This window comes from Mytilus trossulus, chromosome 3 (genome assembly GCF_036588685.1).
Source record: "Mytilus trossulus isolate FHL-02 chromosome 3, PNRI_Mtr1.1.1.hap1, whole genome shotgun sequence".
Taxonomy (NCBI): Eukaryota; Metazoa; Mollusca; class Bivalvia; order Mytilida; family Mytilidae; genus Mytilus; species Mytilus trossulus.
The window spans coordinates 7,069,289-7,092,355 of NC_086375.1; the positions used below are offsets into that span (position 1 = coordinate 7,069,289).

At 33.2% G+C, this 23,067-nt stretch overlaps 1 protein-coding gene and 1 long non-coding RNA gene across 2 annotated transcripts; both read left to right on the forward strand.

The window, feature by feature from the left end:
- Positions 1-3,732: 3,732 nt before the first annotated feature.
- LOC134709924 (uncharacterized) lies at positions 3,733-11,580 on the forward strand. The gene is made up of 3 exons (XM_063570047.1): positions 3,733-3,892; positions 10,752-10,821; positions 11,403-11,580. Exons 1-3 carry the CDS (start codon positions 3,838-3,840, stop codon positions 11,578-11,580), a joined length of 303 nt encoding a protein of 100 aa, XP_063426117.1. The 5' UTR covers positions 3,733-3,837.
- Positions 11,581-12,150: 570 nt separating this feature from the next.
- On the forward strand, positions 12,151-16,101 carry LOC134709194 (uncharacterized). Its single transcript, XR_010105915.1, has 2 exons — positions 12,151-12,181; positions 15,731-16,101. It is a non-coding gene; the product is annotated as an uncharacterized LOC134709194 (long non-coding RNA).
- Positions 16,102-23,067: the final 6,966 nt, after the last annotated feature.

The following is a 23,067-nucleotide window of genomic DNA, read 5'->3' on the forward strand; positions in this document are numbered from 1 at the left end:
ATATACTTGTGTTTTTGTCATGAAAATATCTCATTCAGTTAACATATTAAAGATTAAACTGTAAACACTTGAAAAGGTAATTGATGATAATGCCTTAACTCCTGCTTAGGAAATTTAACTACCCCCCTTTTTATTTCGAAATACTTTCATCAAAATAATGTTATATATGAGTGAGAAAAAAAAAATTAAAACGAGGGATATATTCAATTAAATATTCGTTGTTTAAGCATCATCGGTCCCGTAAAACTATTGAGGCATAGAGTAATTATTTCATCGTACAACTTTGATCAATCTTGACAATTTTCCCTCTTTCTGCTTTTTCAAAATCTTCTATAATTTTTTATAGATTTATGTAACATTGAAAATCTTGACTTTTTTTTTCTTTCTGCATTTTTGTAAAACAAATACGTAGAAATCTTCAACCGCGTTGTTTCACTTTCTTTTATATAATAAGTTAGATATAATTTATGTGCGTATGTTTGGCGATTTGATTAATTCAAAACAGCTTAATAATATTAATATTTACTAATAATCTTCTTTCTTACTATTTATTTGTCTAATACTAATGTCTTTCCTTTATCGAATAAAAAATGTTCAAGGTGTCAACATTACAGCCGATTTCATTGAGTGTGTAGGCAAAGGTCATATCTTTGGTTAACTTGCTTGCTAGCTAAACCGTGAAGTAATTAGTATGTAAGGTAAACTACCCTCCTCTAAGAGTAGAGTAGTCCGACAGATAACCAATATATGTTTATAGGATTTGACTACTTCGAAAGGAGGGCAGTATAGTACCTTTACATTTATTGGAATCGGCTAAAACTGGCTGAGACTTCTTGTGTAACCTGGACATGACAACGCTTGATTTATAACAAAATGAATACAAAATAAAGCATGTATCTACTACAGTATAAGTGATGATTGATAATACTAAAACAACAACAACAAAAAAAAAAAAACGCTAGCATAAGCTTGCATTGAAAAATTTATGAAAAAGGCCATATGGAAAAAAGGTAATACTATGAAGTTACTTTTGAAATTGTAAGTATGTAATTTTACTTTTGCAGACAATCTACACCACGCAAACATTTATATGGTTCTCATCAATATTCACAAGTAGTTCATGCGTATCGACCAAGTGACTACATGTACATGACACATCCTCCACAACCTCAAGTTCAAAGTAAAGCATATTCACCAACTATAAATACACAAACCAATCATAACTATCCATTCACGGTACCATTGTCTAATCCTCCTAGCATACCACCACCACAGCCAGATGAACAACCGCCATCTTACTACGATGCTTTACAGATGGATAGAGAACGAAAGTCATGATAAATCAACAAACACACATTTTGTACATTTTTGTTTTAAAGCAGGGAGTGACTAGATTTTGTACACATGCATAAAAAAAGTGTCTAACTATGATATAGATTGTGTACAAATACGTACTAAAAATCTGGTATCAACAGTGCGATGGTTCGAATTGTCTACACTACAGTACGTGAGATCGGAAGTATAGTGTTTGCAAATACTTTAATATAATTTGGCAAACTAATTCTAACAGCGGTCATACGATTTTTTGTTGTACCATCCTCTGACTTTCTATTAGTGATTATTAGTTAGTGTTTTGAAATTAGAAAATAGAAAATAGACATGACAGTAACAGTGACAGCAAGTTGCACATTTTTGTGTGAGGCGCAGCTACACATAACTCATAGAGATTCGAATTCAAACAATGTAATACATGTTTATGAACCTGAAGTTCAGTAGTTTACGTTTGAAAATGTGATTCATAAGTGTTTCTCGTTTCTCGTTTTTTTTTGTAAAGATAAGACCGTTGGTCTGTCTGTTTGGATGGTTTTACACTAGTAATTGTGAGGTCATTTATAGCTTACGGTTCGGTTCGTATGAAGAAGGTGCATGACTTTTAATGTTTTACTTTTACAAATTGCGATTTGGATGGATACATGTAGTTGTTTCATTGACACTCATACCATATCTTCCTAATTTATGATATGGATATCAATTTTAAATACACCCCCAAACGTTTTGCGAAAATAATATGAATATCTTACATGATGTACTTTTGTACCTCTTATTTTGTTTTTGGTTGACAATTTTGGGGTTCCCTTTTCTAAAACATACATTTGGTCTTAAATAGTTTGTTAGTCTTGTATTATTTTAATTTTAGTTTCTTGTGTACAATTTGGAAATAAGAATGGCGTTCATTATCACTGAACTAGTATATATTTGTTAAGGGGCCAGCTGAAGGACGCCTCCGGATGCGGGAATTTCTCGCTACTTTGAAGACCTGTTGGTGACCTTCTGCTGTTGTTTTTTTATTTGTTCGGGTTGTTGTCTCTTTGATACATTCCCCATTTCCATTCTCAATTTTATTTAGCTATTGCTGTATTTGGAGGTACACATTTTGTAACCGCAACTCCTCCTACACGAACAATCGTTTAAGAATTCAATGTTTCTTTTTTTAAATTAATTTCTATGATGTAAAAGCGTTGACCGAACTACGTTTTGTTCCGTCCTTCTTTCTAATAATATGCGCACGGTCAACGCTTTTAAAACTCCATGAAATTACTTAAAGAAGCATTCAATACTGATACTTGAAATTAGATTTTTTCGCTATGATCATGGAAGCACGATTACAATCGAGTTTTTCTTTTATTTATTATTGAAACGTGTGTCAACATAAATTTTACAATTCATTTTAAAAAATTTAAATGAATGTTGATTTCAGAATGACTCGAGCTTGCTGTTAATCGATCAAAATTACGCATTACATATTAACATACAAAAACACAAGGTCATACTTATGACGTCTTTGCACTAAATCCATTGGATCTTGAATGTGTACGGATTGCTAGTGTAGTCTTAGATGCATATTTTTTTTTATTAGTTAATTGTTAGTGGCTTTGAACTAGCTGTCCGATAACTGCAAGTACTCTCAGATGTGTTCATTGTGTCTTTTTATTGTCGGGATGTACAAGTACCCAGTCACGTCCACTTTTATTTTTGTCCATCTGATGAGTTGAGCCTTTTTCAACTGGTTTTTATAGTTCGTTCTTATGTTGTACTGTTATACCACTGTCCCAGGTTAGGGGAGGGTTGGGATCCCGCTAACATGTTTAACCCCGTCACATTATGTATGTATGTGCCTGTCCCAAGTCAGGAACCTGTAATTCAGTAGTTGACGTTTGTTTATGTGTTACATATTTGTTTTTCGTTCATTTTTTTTATGTAAATAAGCCGTTAGCTTTTTTGTTGAATTGTTTAACATTGTCTAACCGGGGCCTTTTATAGCTGACTATGCGATATGGGCACTGCTCATTGTCGAAGGCCTTACGGTGACATATAGTTGTTAATGTCTGTGTAATTTTGGTCTCTTGTGGACAGTTATTTCATTGGCAACCATACCACATCATATTTTACATAATATGTTCTTCTGAAGAACTATCTAAATGTTTGTTCTTTTACAAATAGAAGCATTCAATTCTTAAATAAAAATCTATCAAAATGAAAAGTACATCCATATTGTATACTCGTATAAGTTCTATTTTCAAAATATTTGACAGTAATTGAATCAAATCTATTTAAATCTTAGCCACTTTTGTAATTTAGATTTTACTTTCATAATTTATGCCAGTGTCAATTGCATATGTATATTTATAAATCTACATCGTATAATATAGAGTATATAATGTAGAATTTAAACTTTGATCCTCTCCAGTGATTTTTAAAGATTGCTTTAAGAAATGACGTAGTTTCTTGTCATTTTGAAATACCACATTTGATTTTCAATTCAGTTTTAGTTTTGAGATGGAATATTATTCAAAGATTTTGTGCTTTCTCTTGGGAATTTTGAATGAAAATGGTAAGACACGAGTAGAATAAACTATACTAGAATATATCCTTTCTCTTAGTTATTACTTGTCACTTTAACCACATTAAAAGTTTATGTTTTCAACAGTTGATATAAGGAAATACATCAGCATCACATACATATATACATATATTTACAAAAAAACTTTTGTCTAGTTTATATCCACAGAACCGTAGCAGCTAGGTGCGATGGAATGGAGGGGGGATTGCTATGCTCTCTTCAACCTTTTGACCAAAACAAACATACTAGGCTGTTTTCTGCTCGTTGTTCGGGTTGTCTTTGACACTTCCCCATTTCCATTTACAATTGCATGGAATATAAAATAATAAAAACAAAAGACAAAAGACATTGACTAACTCATATTTATTATTAATCTGTTATATAAATGTTGTTGTTATATTTTCTTGTCATTTTTCTTTTTCTTTTTCTTTTTCATTTTCATTTTTTTCTTCTAATTTTCCTTATAAACTAATTCTGACAAAAACGTGAATGGGAGAGTTTTTTTTCTTTGTATTATGACTTGTAATTTTTGCTTGAAAGTTATTTTTACTGAATATTTTATATATAGCCTAATGTGCTATAAATCATGACCAGGGACAATATGCTTATACATACGGATTTATTCAAATATTTACTTAGTTGTTAAAGGTGATTTCATAAATGTAAACATACTTTATAAATACAAGATTTGTTTACACTTCTATGTACCTATATATCTCCAATGTCTCAGTTAAGTGAACTCGATTTAAACTGATTTCTATTATATACCTGTGAATACAAGTAAATTAAAGAACAAGAATATATTATAACCTAGGTATAGGAAGATGTGGTGTGAGTGCCTTATAACATAGGTATATACCCCGTCGACCTCAATGAGGAAGCAATCAATTACCATCAATAGACATTCAGCTTAATTCTTAAGTTGAACTTTTATAAATCAAAAGCTGAAAATGTGGTATTTTCAACAAATGTAAAATAAGAAGATGTGATATGATTGCAAATGATACATGTACTACTCTCCACAATAGATCAAATGACATAAGAAAATTCAACTATGGAATTTTACCAATGAGCAGTTACATTTTAGATAAAGCCCATACCGCAAAGTCAGCAAAAGTAACTTTATCCTTGTTTTTTCTTGTACCTATAACGTATTTGATTTTATCTTTTACAGATATAAATAACAGTTTAATGACACTTATAAGCGTTATCGGGGTGTTCTCTCCCTTTTCTTAAAGTAAAAGACCATAATTTATGATGTTTATGATTGTCTTCTTTAACCAAAATATCTCCTCTACATATTTTTTTTATCCTTAATGCCCATTAACCCAATATCTAATTTAACACAGTCAAATAAAAAAATCCAACAATACCGATTATCTACTTATCTCTTCATACACTCATATGCCATTATTCATAATTCCAGAACACCTTATACATGCCACATATCCTTATAACTACATCTCATAATACCCCACATCTCCGTTATCATACACTTCCTTGCTCATATCTACTTATACAAATATACTCCATATCTCTATCTCACATCTCCATATATCAATGTCCTAATCACTAACATTTCCCAAACAATGTATCTTTTATATCATACAGTGCACATGCCGTCGTCTGCATCTTATTCTATCCCACATTTCCTTTATACCTCACATCTGCGGACCCAATTATCCGTATCCCCACATGTACTTTTGCTCATGCATGTACATGACTTTGTCCTTAGCCACATATCGTTATACTAAATATCTCCTTATATGTACCAAATGTTTCTTTAAACCCAACATCCGTTATCACCACATCTCCTTGTAACCATACTTTTCCTTAATGTACCTCACATATTCCTACACATATCCCTATATACATGTACATGTATGTGTATACCCACCATCTCCGTATACCTAAAAGATTCCTATAATTTACATCTCCTTAAACCTCATATCTCTTTATACCCAACATCTCCTTATACCTCATTACTGTAAACCAAATTATATTTATAAATACTTTATTTCGCGTTTTACCCTTTCTTGACCTCTTCGCGGCTATTTCATTTCGCGATATTCTGCTTCACTTGATACAGTTAAAAAATTACAGACAGTTTACCCTCTCGGTCTAAATGATAATATCATGGGAATTGGTAATATATCTAGAACCAATTCCGTTAACATTTTGGATATAGTTTCTAAAACTGTTCGTAAAAACCGTTCTCACGGTCGTAGAACAAATCGCAATCAAAGAAAATTTCGGGCCAATCATACCAATATTTCGGACCTAATTTCTTTAAAAAAAAACCCACGGCAGACATTATCTGTTATCACAACTCTGTTCGTTACCGGTTAATAAATTAAATAAAATTTTGGAGGATTGCAACACAATTGCATATAGCAGTCCTAAGTACAAATGTATGAAATTGTTCAAATTATTATGGCATATTGTTATTCTAAATTATTTCCCAAAATTGATCGCCCTGAAGTTCATAAAAAACATTTTATAAAAATTAAGTATGTCAATAAAGGCTTTGATTTTGTAAATATTGCCGGTATATTTAACGACCATTCTGATAAAGAACAAATTCCTCCATATTTTGACAATACTGAGCTACCTCTTATTTGTTATATTTACAAGAATTCTACCCGGAAATTTGTGTTTAATTATAGTCAATTGTGTAAAGATGTTAATATCAGTGAAAATACACCTACTTCATGTAATTGCAGTAATTCCGAATATATTTATGGACCCATTTCCCATGTTATAACAGGAGATCTTAACATCGTTCAAGACCGAGAGTTAAAATCATTCCTCAGTAAAGGACCTAAATATCGTCCCCCGTCAATAATTAATTGGAATGAGTGTCGTAATATCATCTACGACTCACTCCATACTTACTGTATGAAATGGATAAAACGGGAAAAAGCTGACAACAAATCTTTGGACTCTTTTTTTTAATTCAGAAATGGGCATTCAAAAAATCAGAATGTGAATATATATGTTCAAACTATTTAGGTCATTTTTTAGTAGCAATAAACAAAAAAAACTATGTTAATTGGACATGCTTTAATACTATATATCCCTTGAATTTTTACTAGATAACATTTTTGTTCGCTTTGGGGATTCCGTATATCGTCAGATTATCGGAATTCCAATGGGGACTTACTGTGCACCACTTATTGCGGACCTCTTTTTGTATTGTTATGAGTTACAATTTATGACAAAAATAAGCAAAGACCCATCAAAACAACATCTGATAAACAAATTTAATAATACTTTTAGATATTTGGATGATATTTTGGCTCTCAATAATGACGACTTCAGTATGTATATTAATGAAATTTATCCTGCTGAACTTACTTTCAATAAAGCTAATACTAACAATGACCACTGCCCTTTCCTCGATCTTGATATCTATATCACTAACGGAAAGCTGAATACTAAAAATTATGATAAAAGGGATGATTTTTCATTTCCTATCGTTAATTATCCGTTTTTAGATGGTGACGTTTCCTTGTCACCATCTTACGGTGTTTATATATCTCAAATTGTACGATTCGCTCGTGTATGTAACAATGTTTCAGATTTTAACGAGATAAATCATGTAATACTGAAAAATTATTACACCAGGGTTTTCGATATCACAAACAAGTCAAACCATTACTAAATTCTATCATCGGTACAAAGACATTATTCGTAAATATAGCTCAACATGCAGACTTCTTATACGGTCAGGTATTTCACATCCAATTTTTTTATGGAAATATTCTTTATAAAACACAAAGTTGTCAGTATTCACCTCAGAAACTTACAAAACCTTTGAATTGACTTATTAAGAAGGGATATAATTACGATACGGTTGTCAAGTCATTAAAGATTGCATATTTTGGCGTTAATATTGAGTCACTGATTAGGTCTTTGCGTCGGAACTAAACACATTTATTCTAAAAACAGTTGTTGGCATGACACGGGTTATGTTCTTCTTATATATCTTATGATGGTATGATACTAAACCCCTAACGGGAAGGATTGTGCCTGATGTTCATATGATGAAATCATAATCTTTCAGTCAGTTTAATTGAAGTCTGGAGCTGGCATGTCAGTTAACGGCTAGTAGTCTGTTGTTATTTAATATGTATTATTGTCATTTTGTTTATTTTCTTTAGTTACATCTTCTGACATCAGACTCGGACTTCTCTTGAACTGAATTTTAATGTGCGTATTGTTATGCGTTTACTTTTCTACATTGGTTAGAGGTATAGGGGGAGGGTTGAGATCTCACAAACATGTTTAACCCCGCCGCATTTTTGCACCTGTCCCAAGTCAGGAGCCTCTGGCCTTTGTTAGTCTTGTATTATTTTAATTTTAGTTTCTTGTGTACAATTTGGAAATTAGTACATGGCGTTCATTATCACTGAACTAGTATATATTTGTTAACGGGCACGGGCTGAAGGACGCCTCCGGGTGCGGGAATTTCTCGCTACATTGAAGACCTGTTGGTGACCTTCTGCTATTGTTTTTTTATTTGGTCGGGTTGTTGTCTCTTTGACGCATTCCCCATTTCCATTCTCAATTTTATCTAAATAAATAAGGAAATATTCATGTTTTACATATTCGCAACAACTGTCATATTCTTGACTCAGTACTAACATTTCCTAATGTAGTACATAGTTGACTACAGCTGGTTCTATAGATACATGTAGCCAAACTTCTCACTTGTATGGCCGTCGCATACTAATCCACTATAATAATAATAAAAAAAAACCAATGAAAATAATGCATGAACAAGACAAACAGACATAATATTAGATATTTAAGAATGACGAAAATAGCGATACAGCAGTCAACATTGTGTGATAATGTTAATCATTATAAAATCAAACAAACATGCAACAACACACAGAAAATGGCAAAATAACTTAACATTTTGGTCAATTTTGTCTTGTAATTTTAATACATTATCTTTTTGATTGCTACTAAAAAAATCTTTTCAAAAAGAGAAAAAAAATAGTAGAAGGCTACTTTTTGCCCTTTGACTAAAAAAAAAACTATACAGTATTATAAATCTTAAAATTACACACATGGAAATAATTGTATCAAAAAACTTATATTAAACAAATACACCACTTTTATAGCGTACAAATAATACTGTTGTTCTGACAAATAGTTAGCTATAAATAAATAATTGAACACTATATAAACTCGCGACAATAAATGTTTATTATTCGTGATTATAGGGCTTATTAAAAATTTATTTTAATTTTACTTAAATAACAATTGCATTAATATACACCAACAAATATATTGTTCATTACAAATACATTACTTTGCAGTCAAAATTGTTTTCATACAAAACGCCATTATCCTTACTTTTAGCACATTACATATCTGTTGATTTCATGAACCTCTGGCGATAGTTAGTCTTGTATGGTTTTTGTTTAAATTACGTTTACTTAATATATGTTTCGGAGTCTAGTGTCGCGTCCATTTTTGATGAACTAGCATATATACATATTATTTTTCAAAGACCATCTGAACCCCGCCTCCGGTCTAGGGATTCCTTGCTGTGTTGACGACCAATAAGTGGCCTTGGGGTTTTTTCTGCTCTTAGATCTGTTTTTTTTTTTATTTTGAATATGCCATTTCCTTTTTCCATTTTTCATTTTATTGACAGGGATTCCTTGCTGTGCTGACGACCAATAAGTGGCCTTGGGTTTTTTTTCTGCTCTTAGATCTGTTTTTTTTTATTTTGAATATGCCATTTCCTGTTTCCATTTTTCATTTTATTGACATTGAAAATGCAATGAGCCGATCCCTTATGTTTTTAGTAACGAATGTTAAAATCTAGCATATTAAATAATGGTCGTAAAATATAAACAATGACTATATCTACGCATGCGTTTACTTTAATTTATTTTACTAGTACCACCTATCTCAGCCGGATACTCTTGTCAACTTTATTTATTTCCTTAATATATCTCAACTACCCCAGCCGCGTATTGTTACATGTATGAATCTGGGTGCTTTCGCCAAAAATCACTTTAGCCCCTATCACATTCGCAGGCAACACATTCGTACCCGTTTTGTTGGTTTCGTGTTCATTACTGTTTTGATCGTGCTTTAGTTAGTGTATTGCTATACTGATTTAGAAATAAGTTGTTTTTATTGTTTCAACATAAAGAAACATTCTCAAAGCGGAAGCATGTTTCCTAAAGTTTATTGGGCGCTAACTGACCCGATAACCATTTTACAGTGTAACTATTGTGCCTATAGAAGTACCGATTTCAGATGAATACTGTTGAAGCCACTACTGCTGAGCCTTTTTTAACTGATTTTTATAGTTCGTTCTTATATTGTACTGCTATACCACTGTCCCAGATTAGGGGAGGGTTGGGATCCCACTAACATGTTTAACCTCGCCACATGATGTATGTACATGTATGTGCCTGTCCCAAGTCAGGAACCTGTAATTCAGTGGTTGTCGTTTGTTTTATGTGTTACAGATTTGTTTTTCGTTTATTTTTGTATATAAATAAGGTCGTTGTTTTCTCGTTTGAATTGTTTTAAATTGTCATTTCGGGGCCTTTTATTTAAAGCTGACGATGCGGTATAGACTTGGCTCATTGTTGAAGGCCGTAACGTGACCTGTAACTGTTAAATTCTGTGTCATTTTGGTCTCTTGTGGGCGGTTGTCTAATTTGCAATCATATAACATCTTCTTTTTCTATATTTACGTATTTCCCTAGTATTTCCTACCTCGGTGCTTGAATTCTACTGGTTTGTTAACCTGTATTTGCAACCTTAGCTAATAGTTACTGAACTTGTAGAATGTATCATATATTTATTTTTCTAGTGGTACCTACCTTCGCCGGATACTGTTACAGTTATTACTACAACTATTATTACTACTGCGACACCTACTGGTAAGAATCTATTTGAATAATATATTTCTGAAGCCATATAGATTACCTTATAACATGAAAATAACATTTCATAAAGAATCACGTGTAATGCAATGTTATAATACAGAAACAAAATTGCCAAATTATATTGTTTAAAACTAGGACAAGATAACAAGAATAACTAACTTCTGTACGTATATTGTATTTAAACACATCTCCGATTGTCGGAATCGTGGCACGACTGTCACAAATAAAAACAAGTGATACCGTTGGAACTGATACTTAAACGCTAATTTCCAAATGCATGTAATGCACGACTTTGGCAATTTAAGCTTGATTGCTTTGTTTGTATATTGTACAAATATGTAAGAATAACATCCAATTGAATTAAAATATACTATACTCACACCACATCTTTCTATACCTATATATACAAGTTTAACTAATGGTTATATATATTGCTTGAAGATGTCAATTTTAATTAAAAAGATTAATGCAAACAAAGCAAGCAAGCCAACCAAAATGTTTCTCTACCAGCATTAGGAAGTTAGCTGTAATAGGATCCATCACATGACTTTTATAATTGAACGGTATATTATTAGGGCAATCGGAAGTATTGTGGGAGCAGTTATTGGGGGAATTATTGGATTTGTCATTGTCATAGTTATTATTGCTGCATTATGTGGAGCATGCAAAACACGTGGTAATCGTGGAACAGTAGTCCAACCAGCACACACCACAACAGTCCAAACATTATATCAGGGTATGTATATAGAGTAGTACTACACATTATCACTACAACAGTCGACTATGTATATATACATGTAGTTGGTCTCAATTGTTAATTCTAATACAGTCCACACATCAAGTCAAGGTATAAATATACAGTGATCTCACATGTGAAGAATACAGCAGGCCCCACTTCATTTAAGGAAATGTATAAACATATCTTAGCTTTTCCATTGAACATCAGAAAAGCCGACGCTACACGTTGGGGTATTCAGTGATTCAACAAAATAAACATGAGTACTACTAATTCCATTACGTATTAGTTATGCATAAGTTAATAATTATCAATTATGGACTTATGATACGTTATATGAACCTGTTCAGATTATATTGAAAGAGGACAAAGTCCGAGTGTCAATATAATCTAACAGGTCGATATATAACGTATTAAACGTAGTCCATCTTCCTTATACATTATTTACGTATGTAATATAAACTTTAAGGACTTTTACTCAGAAAATGTATATTAACAGTAGTCTTTCCATGAATTTAATTTAATCAATATTTCAGTATTGGAATATTTCTCCTTTGATAATTAATAATTTCTTTCGTGTTTTAACAGGCCAACAACAACCGCCACAGTATAATCAAGGTATGTATATAGTGGGGTATCTCACGTTAACACTACAACGGTCCATACATCAAGTCAAGGTATTATGTAGAGTGGTCTCGCGCAAATTTAACACTGCAACAGACCACACTTCATATCAGGGTATACATATACATTGTAGTGTTGTCTCACCAGTACACACCACAACAGATAAGACAAGATATCAGGGTATACATAGTTTTGTCTCAACAGTAAACACCACAACAGATAAGACAACATATCAGGTTATGTATAGTGTTGTATCTGCAGTAAACACCACAACAGTTAAGACAACATATCAGCGTATGTATAAAGTGCTATCTTAGCAGTAAACACCACAACAGTTAAGACAACATATCAGGGTATATATAGTGTTGTCTCTGCAGTAAACACAACAACAGTTAAAACATCATAATTATCAGGGTATGTATAGTGTTGTCTCAGCAGTAAACACCACAACAGATAAGAAAACACATCAGGGTATATAAATATCCCCCTACAACACGCCAGAATTTATTTCAGGATTTTTATATGTTGTAGTCGCAAGTTTAAACACTACAACGGTCCATACATTAAGTTAGGGTTTGCATATAGAGTAGTCTCATACGTTAAAACTACAACAGTCTATACATCAGGAACATCATGTTAGGGTATGTACGTAGAGTGGACTTACACGTTAACACTACAACAGTCCACATTTCATATCAGGATATGCATACATAGCGATCTCACTCATAAAGACTAAACAGGTCACATTTCAAGTCAAAGAATGTTTAAATAATGATCACCCACGTTAACACTACAACACTCCATACATCAATTCAGGGTGTGTATATAATGTGGTCTTACACGTTAACACTACAACACTCCATACATCAATTCAGGGTGTGTATATAATGTGGTCTTACACGTTAACACTACAACAGTCCATACATCAATTCAGGGTGTGTATATAATGTGGTCTTACACGTTAACATTACAACAGGTCACACTTCAAGTCCACACTTCAAGTCAGGGAATTTATAAAGAGTCGTATCACATGTTTACACGACAACAGTCCACATTTCATATACGAGAATTTATGTAGAGTGGCCTCACACTATAACACTACAACAGTCTACACTTTATATCAGAGTTTTTATATAAAGTAGTCTTATACTATAACACTACAACAGCCAACACTCGGGTCAGGGAATGTAAAAAGAGTAGTCTCACACGTTAACACTACAACAGTCCATGCATCAAGTCAGAGTTTGTATATAAATGGTGGTCTCGCACGTAAACACTACAACAGTCCATGCATCAAGTCAGAGTTTGTATATAAATAGTGGTCTCACACGTTAACACTACAACGGTCCATGCATCAAGTCAGAGTTTGTATATAAATAGTGGTCTCGCACGTTAACACTACAACAGTCCATGCATCAAGTCAGAGTTTGTATATAAATAGTGGTCTCGCACGTTAACATTACAACAGTCCATGCATCAAGTCAGAGTTTGTATATAAATAGTGGTCTCGCACGTAAACACTACAACGGTCCATGCATCAAGTCAGAGTTTGTATATAAATAGTGGTCTCGCACGTAAACACTGCAACAGTCCATGCATCAAGTCAGAGTTTGTATATAAATAGTGGTCTCGCACGTAAACACTACAACAGTCCATGTATCAAGTCAGAGTTTGTATATTAATAGTGGTCTCGCACGTAAACACTACAACAGTCCATGCATCAAGTCAGAGTTTGTATATAAATAGTGGTCTCACACGTTAACACTACAACAGTCCATACATCAAGTCAGAGTTTGTATATAAATAGTGGTCTCGCACGTAAACACTACAACGGTCCATGCATCAAGTCAGAGTTTGAATATAAATAGTGGTCTCACACATTAACACTACAACAGTCCATGCATCAAGTCAGAGTTTGTATATAAATAGTGGTCTCGCACGTAAACACTACAACAGTCCATACATCAAGTCAGAGTTTGTATATAAATAGTGGTTTCACACGTTAACACTACAACGGTCCATGCATCAAGTCAGAGTTTGTATATACATATTGGTGTCGCACGTAAACACTACAACAGTCCATGCATCAAGTCAGAGTTTGTATATAAATAGTGATCTCGCACGTAAACACTACAACAGTCCATGCATCAAGTCAGAGTTTGTATATAAATAGTGGTCTCACACGTTAACACTACAACAGTCCATGCATCAAGTCAGAGTTTGTATATAAATAGTGGTCTCACACGTTAACACTACAACAGTCCATGCATCAAGTCAGAGTTTGTATATACATAGTGGTCTCGCACGTAAACACTACAACAGTCCATGCATCAAGTCAGAGTTTGAATATATATAGTGGTCTCGCACGTTAACACTACAACAGTCCATACATCAAGTCAGAGTTTGTATATAAATAGTGGTCTCGCACGTTAACACTACAACAGTCCATGCATCAAGTCAGAGTTTGTATATAAATAGTGGTCTCACACGTTAACACTACAACAGTCCATGCATCAAGTCAGAGTTTGTATATAAATAGTGGTCTCGCACGTAAACACTACAACAGTCCATACATCAAGTCAGAGTTTGTATATAAATAGTGGTCTCGCACGTAAACACTACAACAGTCCATACATCAAGTCAGAATTTGTATATAAATAGTGGTCTCGCACGTAAACACTACAACAGTCCATGCATCAAGTCAGAGTTTGTATATAAATAGTGGTCTCGCACGTAAACACTACAACAGTCCATACATCAAGTCAGAGTTTGTATATAAATAGTGGTCTCGCACGTAAACACTACAGCAGTCCATACATCAAGTCAGAATTTGTATATAAATAGTGGTCTCGCACGTAAACACTACAACAGTCCATGCATCAAGTCAGAGTTTGTATATAAATAGTGGTCTCGCACGTAAACACTACAACAGTCCATGCATCAAGTCAGAGTTTGTATATAAATAGTGGTCTCGCACGTAAACACTACAACGGTCCATGCATCAAGTCAGAGTTTGTGTATAAATAGTGGTCTCGCACGTTAACACTACAACAGTCCATGCATCAAGTCAGAGTTTGTATATAAATAGTGGTCTCGCACGTAAACACTACAACAGTCCATGCATCAAGTCAGAGTTTGTTTATAAATAGTGGTCTCGCACGTAAACACTACAACGGTCCATGCATCAAGTCAGAGTTTGTATATAAATAGTGGTCTCACACGTTAACACTACAACAGTCCATGCATCAAGTCAGAGTTTGTATATATATAGCGGTCTCGCACGTAAACACTACAACAGTCCAAATTTCATATCAGAGTTTTTATATATAGTCGTCATTAGGAAATGTATATACAGTAGTCTTTCCATTGAACAGAAGAAAAGCCCACACTACATGACAGGATATTTATATTCAATGGTCCAACAAACAAACAAAAACATGCTTTCTAGTAATTAATTTTAGCATTAATGATGCATATTATCAAATATTTCAGTATTGAAATATTTTTTTTATGATAAATAATGAATTGTTTTGTGTTAAACAGGTCAACCACCACCACAGTATAATCAGTATCCTCCACCAGGTGGCGCAGTGTATCCACCTGTACAAAATGCCGCATATCCACCACCAATGGGAGCTCATCCAGGTCAACCAGCTCCATCAGCTTTCGCTTACAACCAACCACCACCACCGCCATATTCGGGAACAGCACCACAGAAACAATAGCATTGCATTGCAATTGTTTTATAGCGGCTGTTGTCAAAGAATTATGTTGCCATACAAAACAGGTTTTAAAGGACTTGCAATTCATCAATGGAATAACATTCTGTTCTAATTGTATAACTTTGCTGTTTTGCAATGTTTTATTTGTACGGAATAACATTTATTTCGGTAATGAAAGTTTATAAGAATGAACAGTCGTTGTTTATAATTGTTTGATACTCCTACGAAATAAATGAAATGAAGAACGGGAATTTAGGAATGGGTCAACAAGAATACAACCAGACCTCAGAGAAGACAACAGGAGGCGTGCGTAAACTTGCCCTTATATCAATATGTATACATGATCCAATCTCTATCTTAATTAACTACAACGGCGTTATAGAAAAATTGGTCCAAATGCAAACACTTAACATCTGTAACTGCAATAGAATATGTCCCTTTCATAAGACACCAGAGGTTTTGCAAAGGTACTTCAGATTATGCCAGGTTGAACCACCAATTTTAACATAAACAATGCCTGTGCCAAGTCAGATGTATGACAGTTGTTATTTATGTGTTTGATGTGTTTAGGCTTCTGATTGTGCCTTTTCAGTATTGTGTTTCTGTTTGATTTTCCTCGGAGATTGGTATCCTTGATATTTTACTTGTATTTTTTAAATACTGTATAAGCATTGCACTCACCATCTGATGATCTACTTTAAAACGTTATGATTTACCAACTTGGTATCGTGGAATATTGACTGCAAATTAATTGAAACAGGTGTTAAACTCTCTCCATTAAGGAACAATGATATGTGTTCTTGTAGTAGTGTGTCATGCATTTATTCAATGAAAGTCCCTGACCAATACAAAAACGGTTTTTGACATGGTTCGTAGATCAACACACTGGAAAAAGATCCGCTTATACAACAACTACAGTTGCAAACAAAATATCCGCTTGAAATGAGTCTATGCAAATTACAGAAGTAAACGCTTACTCTTAAACAGTGACTTGGAAAGCAGAAATAAATTCGCTTAGCCTCATGGTATAATTAAAAAAAAAATACAAAATACATAAAAAAGCAACCATATTTTCGTGATCATTAACAATAAAAATTCTCAGGAAATGATACACACTATTTAATGAGAATACTTTTTCCAGAATGGAAAGATTTAAAAACATAGTCTTTAACAAAAAGTATACTTAAATTACAAAACGTATCATAAGTGCCAATGAGACAACTCTCCATTCAAGTCTTTATCACTAAAAATAAACATAATAGGTCAAAATACGGTCATCAATACGGAACCTAAGTCCTTGCCTCACACTTATTAAAGTGAGAGGGTTAGCGCTATAGAACCAGGTTTAATCCACCATTTTCTACATTTGAAAATGCATGTACCAAGTCAGGAATATGACAGTTCTTGTCCCTTCGTTTTTGATGCGTTTTGTTATTTGATTTTGCCATGTGATTATGGACTAACCTAATTGATTTTCCTCTGAGTTTAGTATTTTTGTGATTTTACTTTTTAATAGCAACACTCCATACATCAATTCAGGGTGTGTATATAATGTGGTCTTACACGTTAACATTACAACAGGTCACACTTCAAGTCCACACTTCAAATCAGGGAATTTATAAAGAGTCGTATCACATGTTTACACGACAACAGTCCACATTTCATATACGAGAATTTATGTAGAGTGGCCTCACACTATAACACTACAACAGTCTACACTTTATATCAGAGTTTTTATATAAAGTAGTCTTATACTATAACACTACAACAGCCAACACTCGGGTCAGGGAATGTAAAAAGAGTAGTCTCACACGTTAACACTACAACAGTCCATGCATCAAGTCAGAGTTTGTATATAAATAGTGGTCTCGCACGTAAACACTACAACAGTCCATGCATCAAGTCAGAGTTTGTATATAAATAGTGGTCTCACACGTTAACACTACAACGGTCCATGCATCAAGTCAGAGTTTGTATATAAATAGTGGTCTCGCACGTAAACACTACAACAGTCCATACATCAAGTCAGAGATTGTATATAAATAGTGGTCTCGCACGTAAACACTACAACGGTCCATGCATCAAGTCAGAGTTTGTATATACATAGTGGTCTCGCACGTAAACACTACAACAGTCCATGCATCAAGTCAGAGTTTGAATATAAATAGTGGTCTCGCACGTAAACACTACAACAGTCCATGCATCAAGTCAGAGTTTGTATATAAATAGTGGTCTCGCACGTAAACACTACAACAGTCCATGCATCAAGTCAGAGTTTGTATATAAATAGTGGTCTCGCACGTAAACACTACAACAGTCCATGCATCAAGTCAGAGTTTGTATATAAATAGTGGTCTCGCACGTAAACACTACAACAGTCCATGCATCAAGTCAGAGTTTGTATATAAATAGTGGTCTCACACGTTAACACTACAACGGTCCATGCATCAAGTCAGAGTTTGTATATAAATAGTGGTCTCGCACGTAAACACTACAACAGTCCATGCATCAAGTCAGAGTTTGTATATAAATAGTGGTCTCGCACGTAAACACTACAACAGTCCATGCATCAAGTCAGAGTTTGTATATAAATAGTGGTCTCACACGTTAACACTACAACAGTCCATGCATCAAGTCAGAGTTTGTATATATATAGCGGTCTCGCACGTAAACACTACAACAGTCCAAATTTCATATCAGGGTTTTTATATATAGTCGTCATTAGGAAATGTATATACAGTAGTCTTTCCATTGAACAGAAGAAAAGCCCACACTACATGACAGAATATTCATATTCAATGGTCCACAAACAAACAAAAACATGTTTACCAGTAATTTATTTTAGCATTAATTAATGATGCATATTATCAAATATTTCAGTATTGAAATATTTTGTTATGATAAATAATGATTTCTTTTGTGTTTCAATAGGTCAACCACCACCACCACAATATAATCAGTATCCTCCACCAGGTGGCGCAGTGTATCCACCTGTACAAAATGCAGCATATCCACCACCAATGGGAGCTCATCCAGGTCAACCAGCTCCATCAGCTTTCGCTTACAACCAACCACCACCACCGCCATATTCGGGAACAGCACCACAGAAACAATAGCATGGCATTGCCATTGTTTTCTAGAGACTGTTGTCTAACCTATAATGTTGCCATACAAAACAGATGTTAAAGGACTTTCAATTCATCAATGTGATAACATTCTTTTCTACTTGTATTACTTTGCTGTGTTGCAATGTTTTATTTGTACGGAATAACATTTATTCCGGTAATAAAAGTATATAAGAATGAGTATACCTTGAACATTACTGTTGAAGACACCTACGAAATAATAAAATTAAGAACGGGAAATAGGGAATGTGTCAACAAGACAACAACCCGACCAATGAGCCGACAACAGCCGAAAGCCACCAACGGGTCTTCAATGCTGTAAGAAACTCCTGCACCTTCGGGCGTGCTTCAGCTGGCACCTAAACAGAAATGTATACATGACGAATGTTTAACTTGATTAATTACAACGGCGTTATTGAGAAATTGGTTCAAATGAAAACACTTAACATTCATCAGCAACTGCAATAGAAAATGTCCCTTTTATATAACACAAGAGGTTTCATTTGCAAAGTACTTTAGATTATGCCAGGTTGAGTCGACCATTTGTAACATAAACAACAGTTCCTGACTAATCCAAAAATGGTTTTTGACATGGGTCGTAGATCAACACAAATGATAAAGATCATCTTATTCCACAACTACAGTTCAAAACAAATAACCGTTTGAAATTAATCTATGTCAATTACAGAAGTATGCACTGACTATCAAACAATGAGTTGGAAAGCAGAAGTAAATTCCCAAAACATAATGGTCTAATTAAAAAAAAAATTACAAAATACATAAAAAGCAACCATATTTTCGTGTTCATTAACAATAATAATTCGGGAAATGATACACACTATTTAATGAGAATACTTTTTTCCAGAATGAAAAGATTTAAAAACATTTTCTATAACAAAAATGTATAACGTAGCATGAGTGCCAACGAGACAACTCTCCATCCAAGTCTTAATTACTTAAAATAAACATAATAGGTCAAAATACGGTCGTCAATACGGAACCTTGCCTCACACTGAATAGAAAGCTACACAGGGCACCAGAAATGACTAAAATGATTGTAAAACCATTCAAACAGGAAAACCGTCGGTATAATCAATATCTTCAACGAGAAACGAAATACACGTATGCACCACATAGAATGTGACAACCACAGAACATCAGTTTCATGACGGGTTCATATCAAAAGAATAAAATAAAAAGTATTAAAAACATATTTGGTCTAGTTTATGACAAGTCTTTGTAATAAGTGTATATCATATGGGTTGATTAAAACCCCGAATATCCATGAATCTTTGTATCATTGCGATCTTTAAAGAAATAAAATATTTTAGATTGGAAATATTAAGAGAGGATTTTCTTTCTTGTGAAAAAAGTTAAGAAGAGAGTATGAATATATTTGAATTTTGTTGATATTTAAAGATGATAATTCAATCTTTTGTTTACATGAAACTATGCATCTATTGAGTGCTAAATTATATCGTCATATCAAATATACAGACCATGCAAGACCCTCGTGGGTATTCCAGATCATCAAACATCAACTAGTTGTAGTACAAATATAGTCCTATGCATACGGACTTGTTAAATAGATAGATTAAATCTTTTTGAAAATTCTAACAACGTCCAACAACACAGTTTTTCAGATGTCATAACATTAACATGCACACTATGATGAAATATGTTTGAATGGTATACAATCTAAAAGGCAGATAGTATACAAATATAGCCTTTGTATGAGGTCGATACAAGCATATATTGACCTGAAAGAAGTATATTGACTGAGGACGGAGTCAGAGGTCGATATACTTCTTTGATCGATATATCCTGATTTGATCTCATACAAATGCTATATTAGTCATATTATTAATTTCCGACCATATTTGTATCAAAATCTTCATTTGATTTGTTTGAATTTTATAGATATTATATTGTCTCCTTGAGTTTTTATTTAATTTATAATTTTTGTTTAGCATCTTATGTATTTTAAGATTTTTTTCCGTAAAATAGTCGATTAAAGATATCATTTCGGTATATCGGTTTTTAGACATTCCAAAAATAACCGTGCAATATGCCTTTTTGCTGTGCAATATGCTTTTTGCTATCCACCGTTTTCTGGCTACCGTCGAAAGTATAGTTTAACATGTGACTATCCTGAAACGAATCAAATTTGTTAAAATATACGAATTAATAATATTAACGTTTATCAAAGATATGATTTTTCAAAACCGTAGTTCATTTGTTACATATATCTTTGTTCCTGTAAGTCTTTTTCACCTTTAGATACTATTCATTTATTAATCATACATTGAAAACATTTTGCTGTATCGCTTAATGAAGGTTACCACAGTAATTATCCATTTGAGGATTAGTATATTTGATACGCAAAACTTCCATCGCCCTTACTGAATTACTGTAAAACACAAACATATGCTAGAACAAAAGGCCACTGTAAAATGATAAACGGAACATAATTTTGGCATTTCCTTCACACGACAACTACGGTTGAAAACAATCAAACTATTGCAATAGCAAAGCATGGTTGGGATACACTGACGTGGAACGATGAGAGAAAATTCGCACAAAAGAAACATAATGGCATGAACATCCCCCAAATCAAAATAAGTATCGTTATGAACTAAGAGAACTGTAGGATTTAATCAAATCTTTAAACCAAAAACTTAGTCGGAGGAAATGCATTTTTTTCTTGAATGTTGAAAGTTAATACAAACAATCAATTCAGAACAATTCTTTTATTAGAAAATAAAACATATGTTAAATGTGTTACATAGCTGGCTCTTTTATTGAGAAACCTTGACATTTTTAAATAGTATATATCCTTTGGTGGGTTGATTAACAACTGGCCTTTGTATTATTGTTCCCCTCGTATGTTAAATGTTCGAAATTGGCAGCAATTAGAAAAATGAAATATGTTTCGTTAACATTTAAAAATATACTGAACATAATCGAGATTTAAAGATAACAATGATTATATGATAGACGATGCACTATTGAATTTTGGATATTTTTCGTATAATTACACAGTTTTTATGTTTAGAACTACTTAATAAGACTTGAAAAAAGTAAACTCACAAAAATACTGAACTCAGAGGAAAATCCAATCGAAAAGTCCATAATCACATGGCAAAATCAAATGACGAAACACATAAAAAACGAATGGACAAGAACTGTCATATTCCTGACTAGGTACAAGCATTTCAAATGTAGAAAATGGTGAATTAAACCTGGTTTAATAGCGCTAACCCTTTCACTTTGATGACAGTCTCGGCAAATTCCGTTATATTTACAATGATGCGTGAACTAAACAGACATAATAAATAAAATAGTCAAAATATAGGTACAGCAGTCATCATCGTGTAACAATTTTAAAAGTAACAATTTAACAGAACACAAAAACATCTATCTACAAAAAGAGAACAATCAAAACTGCAGTAAAAATGTGAAACAAAATAATTATTATCAACAATATCACTACATACAAGTTTTCGGCTTTGAGACATCGATTTATGATAAAGATACTGACAAAGAATTGCTGCATTTTTTTTTTATTGAAACAAAATATTGGACGTCAGCACATAATTGCTGACTACTAGATTGTTAATACACTAAAGACGAATTATCCAACAATAGTGGTGACACAGAAGTTGAAACACTTACGGATGTACACTTCTGAGGAGCAAAACATTTCTAAATTAAACTTTTTTTCTTAATCGAATTTTGGGGTATGTAAGACTGTAAAAAAAAATTACTGAAGAAAAATTATATGGTGGTGCTCTTGATTTTTTTACTACGGCCCTTTGAGTATACCCAATTTTGATATTTTTTCCCATTTTTCATCAATTTAACCTATTATCGTGAAAAAAATCACAATTCCACAATTAAACTTGTTTTCATACTTTCAATAATGATGAAGTGGACCAATCTGAATAAATTTATAACTTAAAAAAAAACTATAAGTAGGTGTTAATTTACAAAAAAATATTATCATATTTTGATGCTTTTTTTTGTGTCAAAT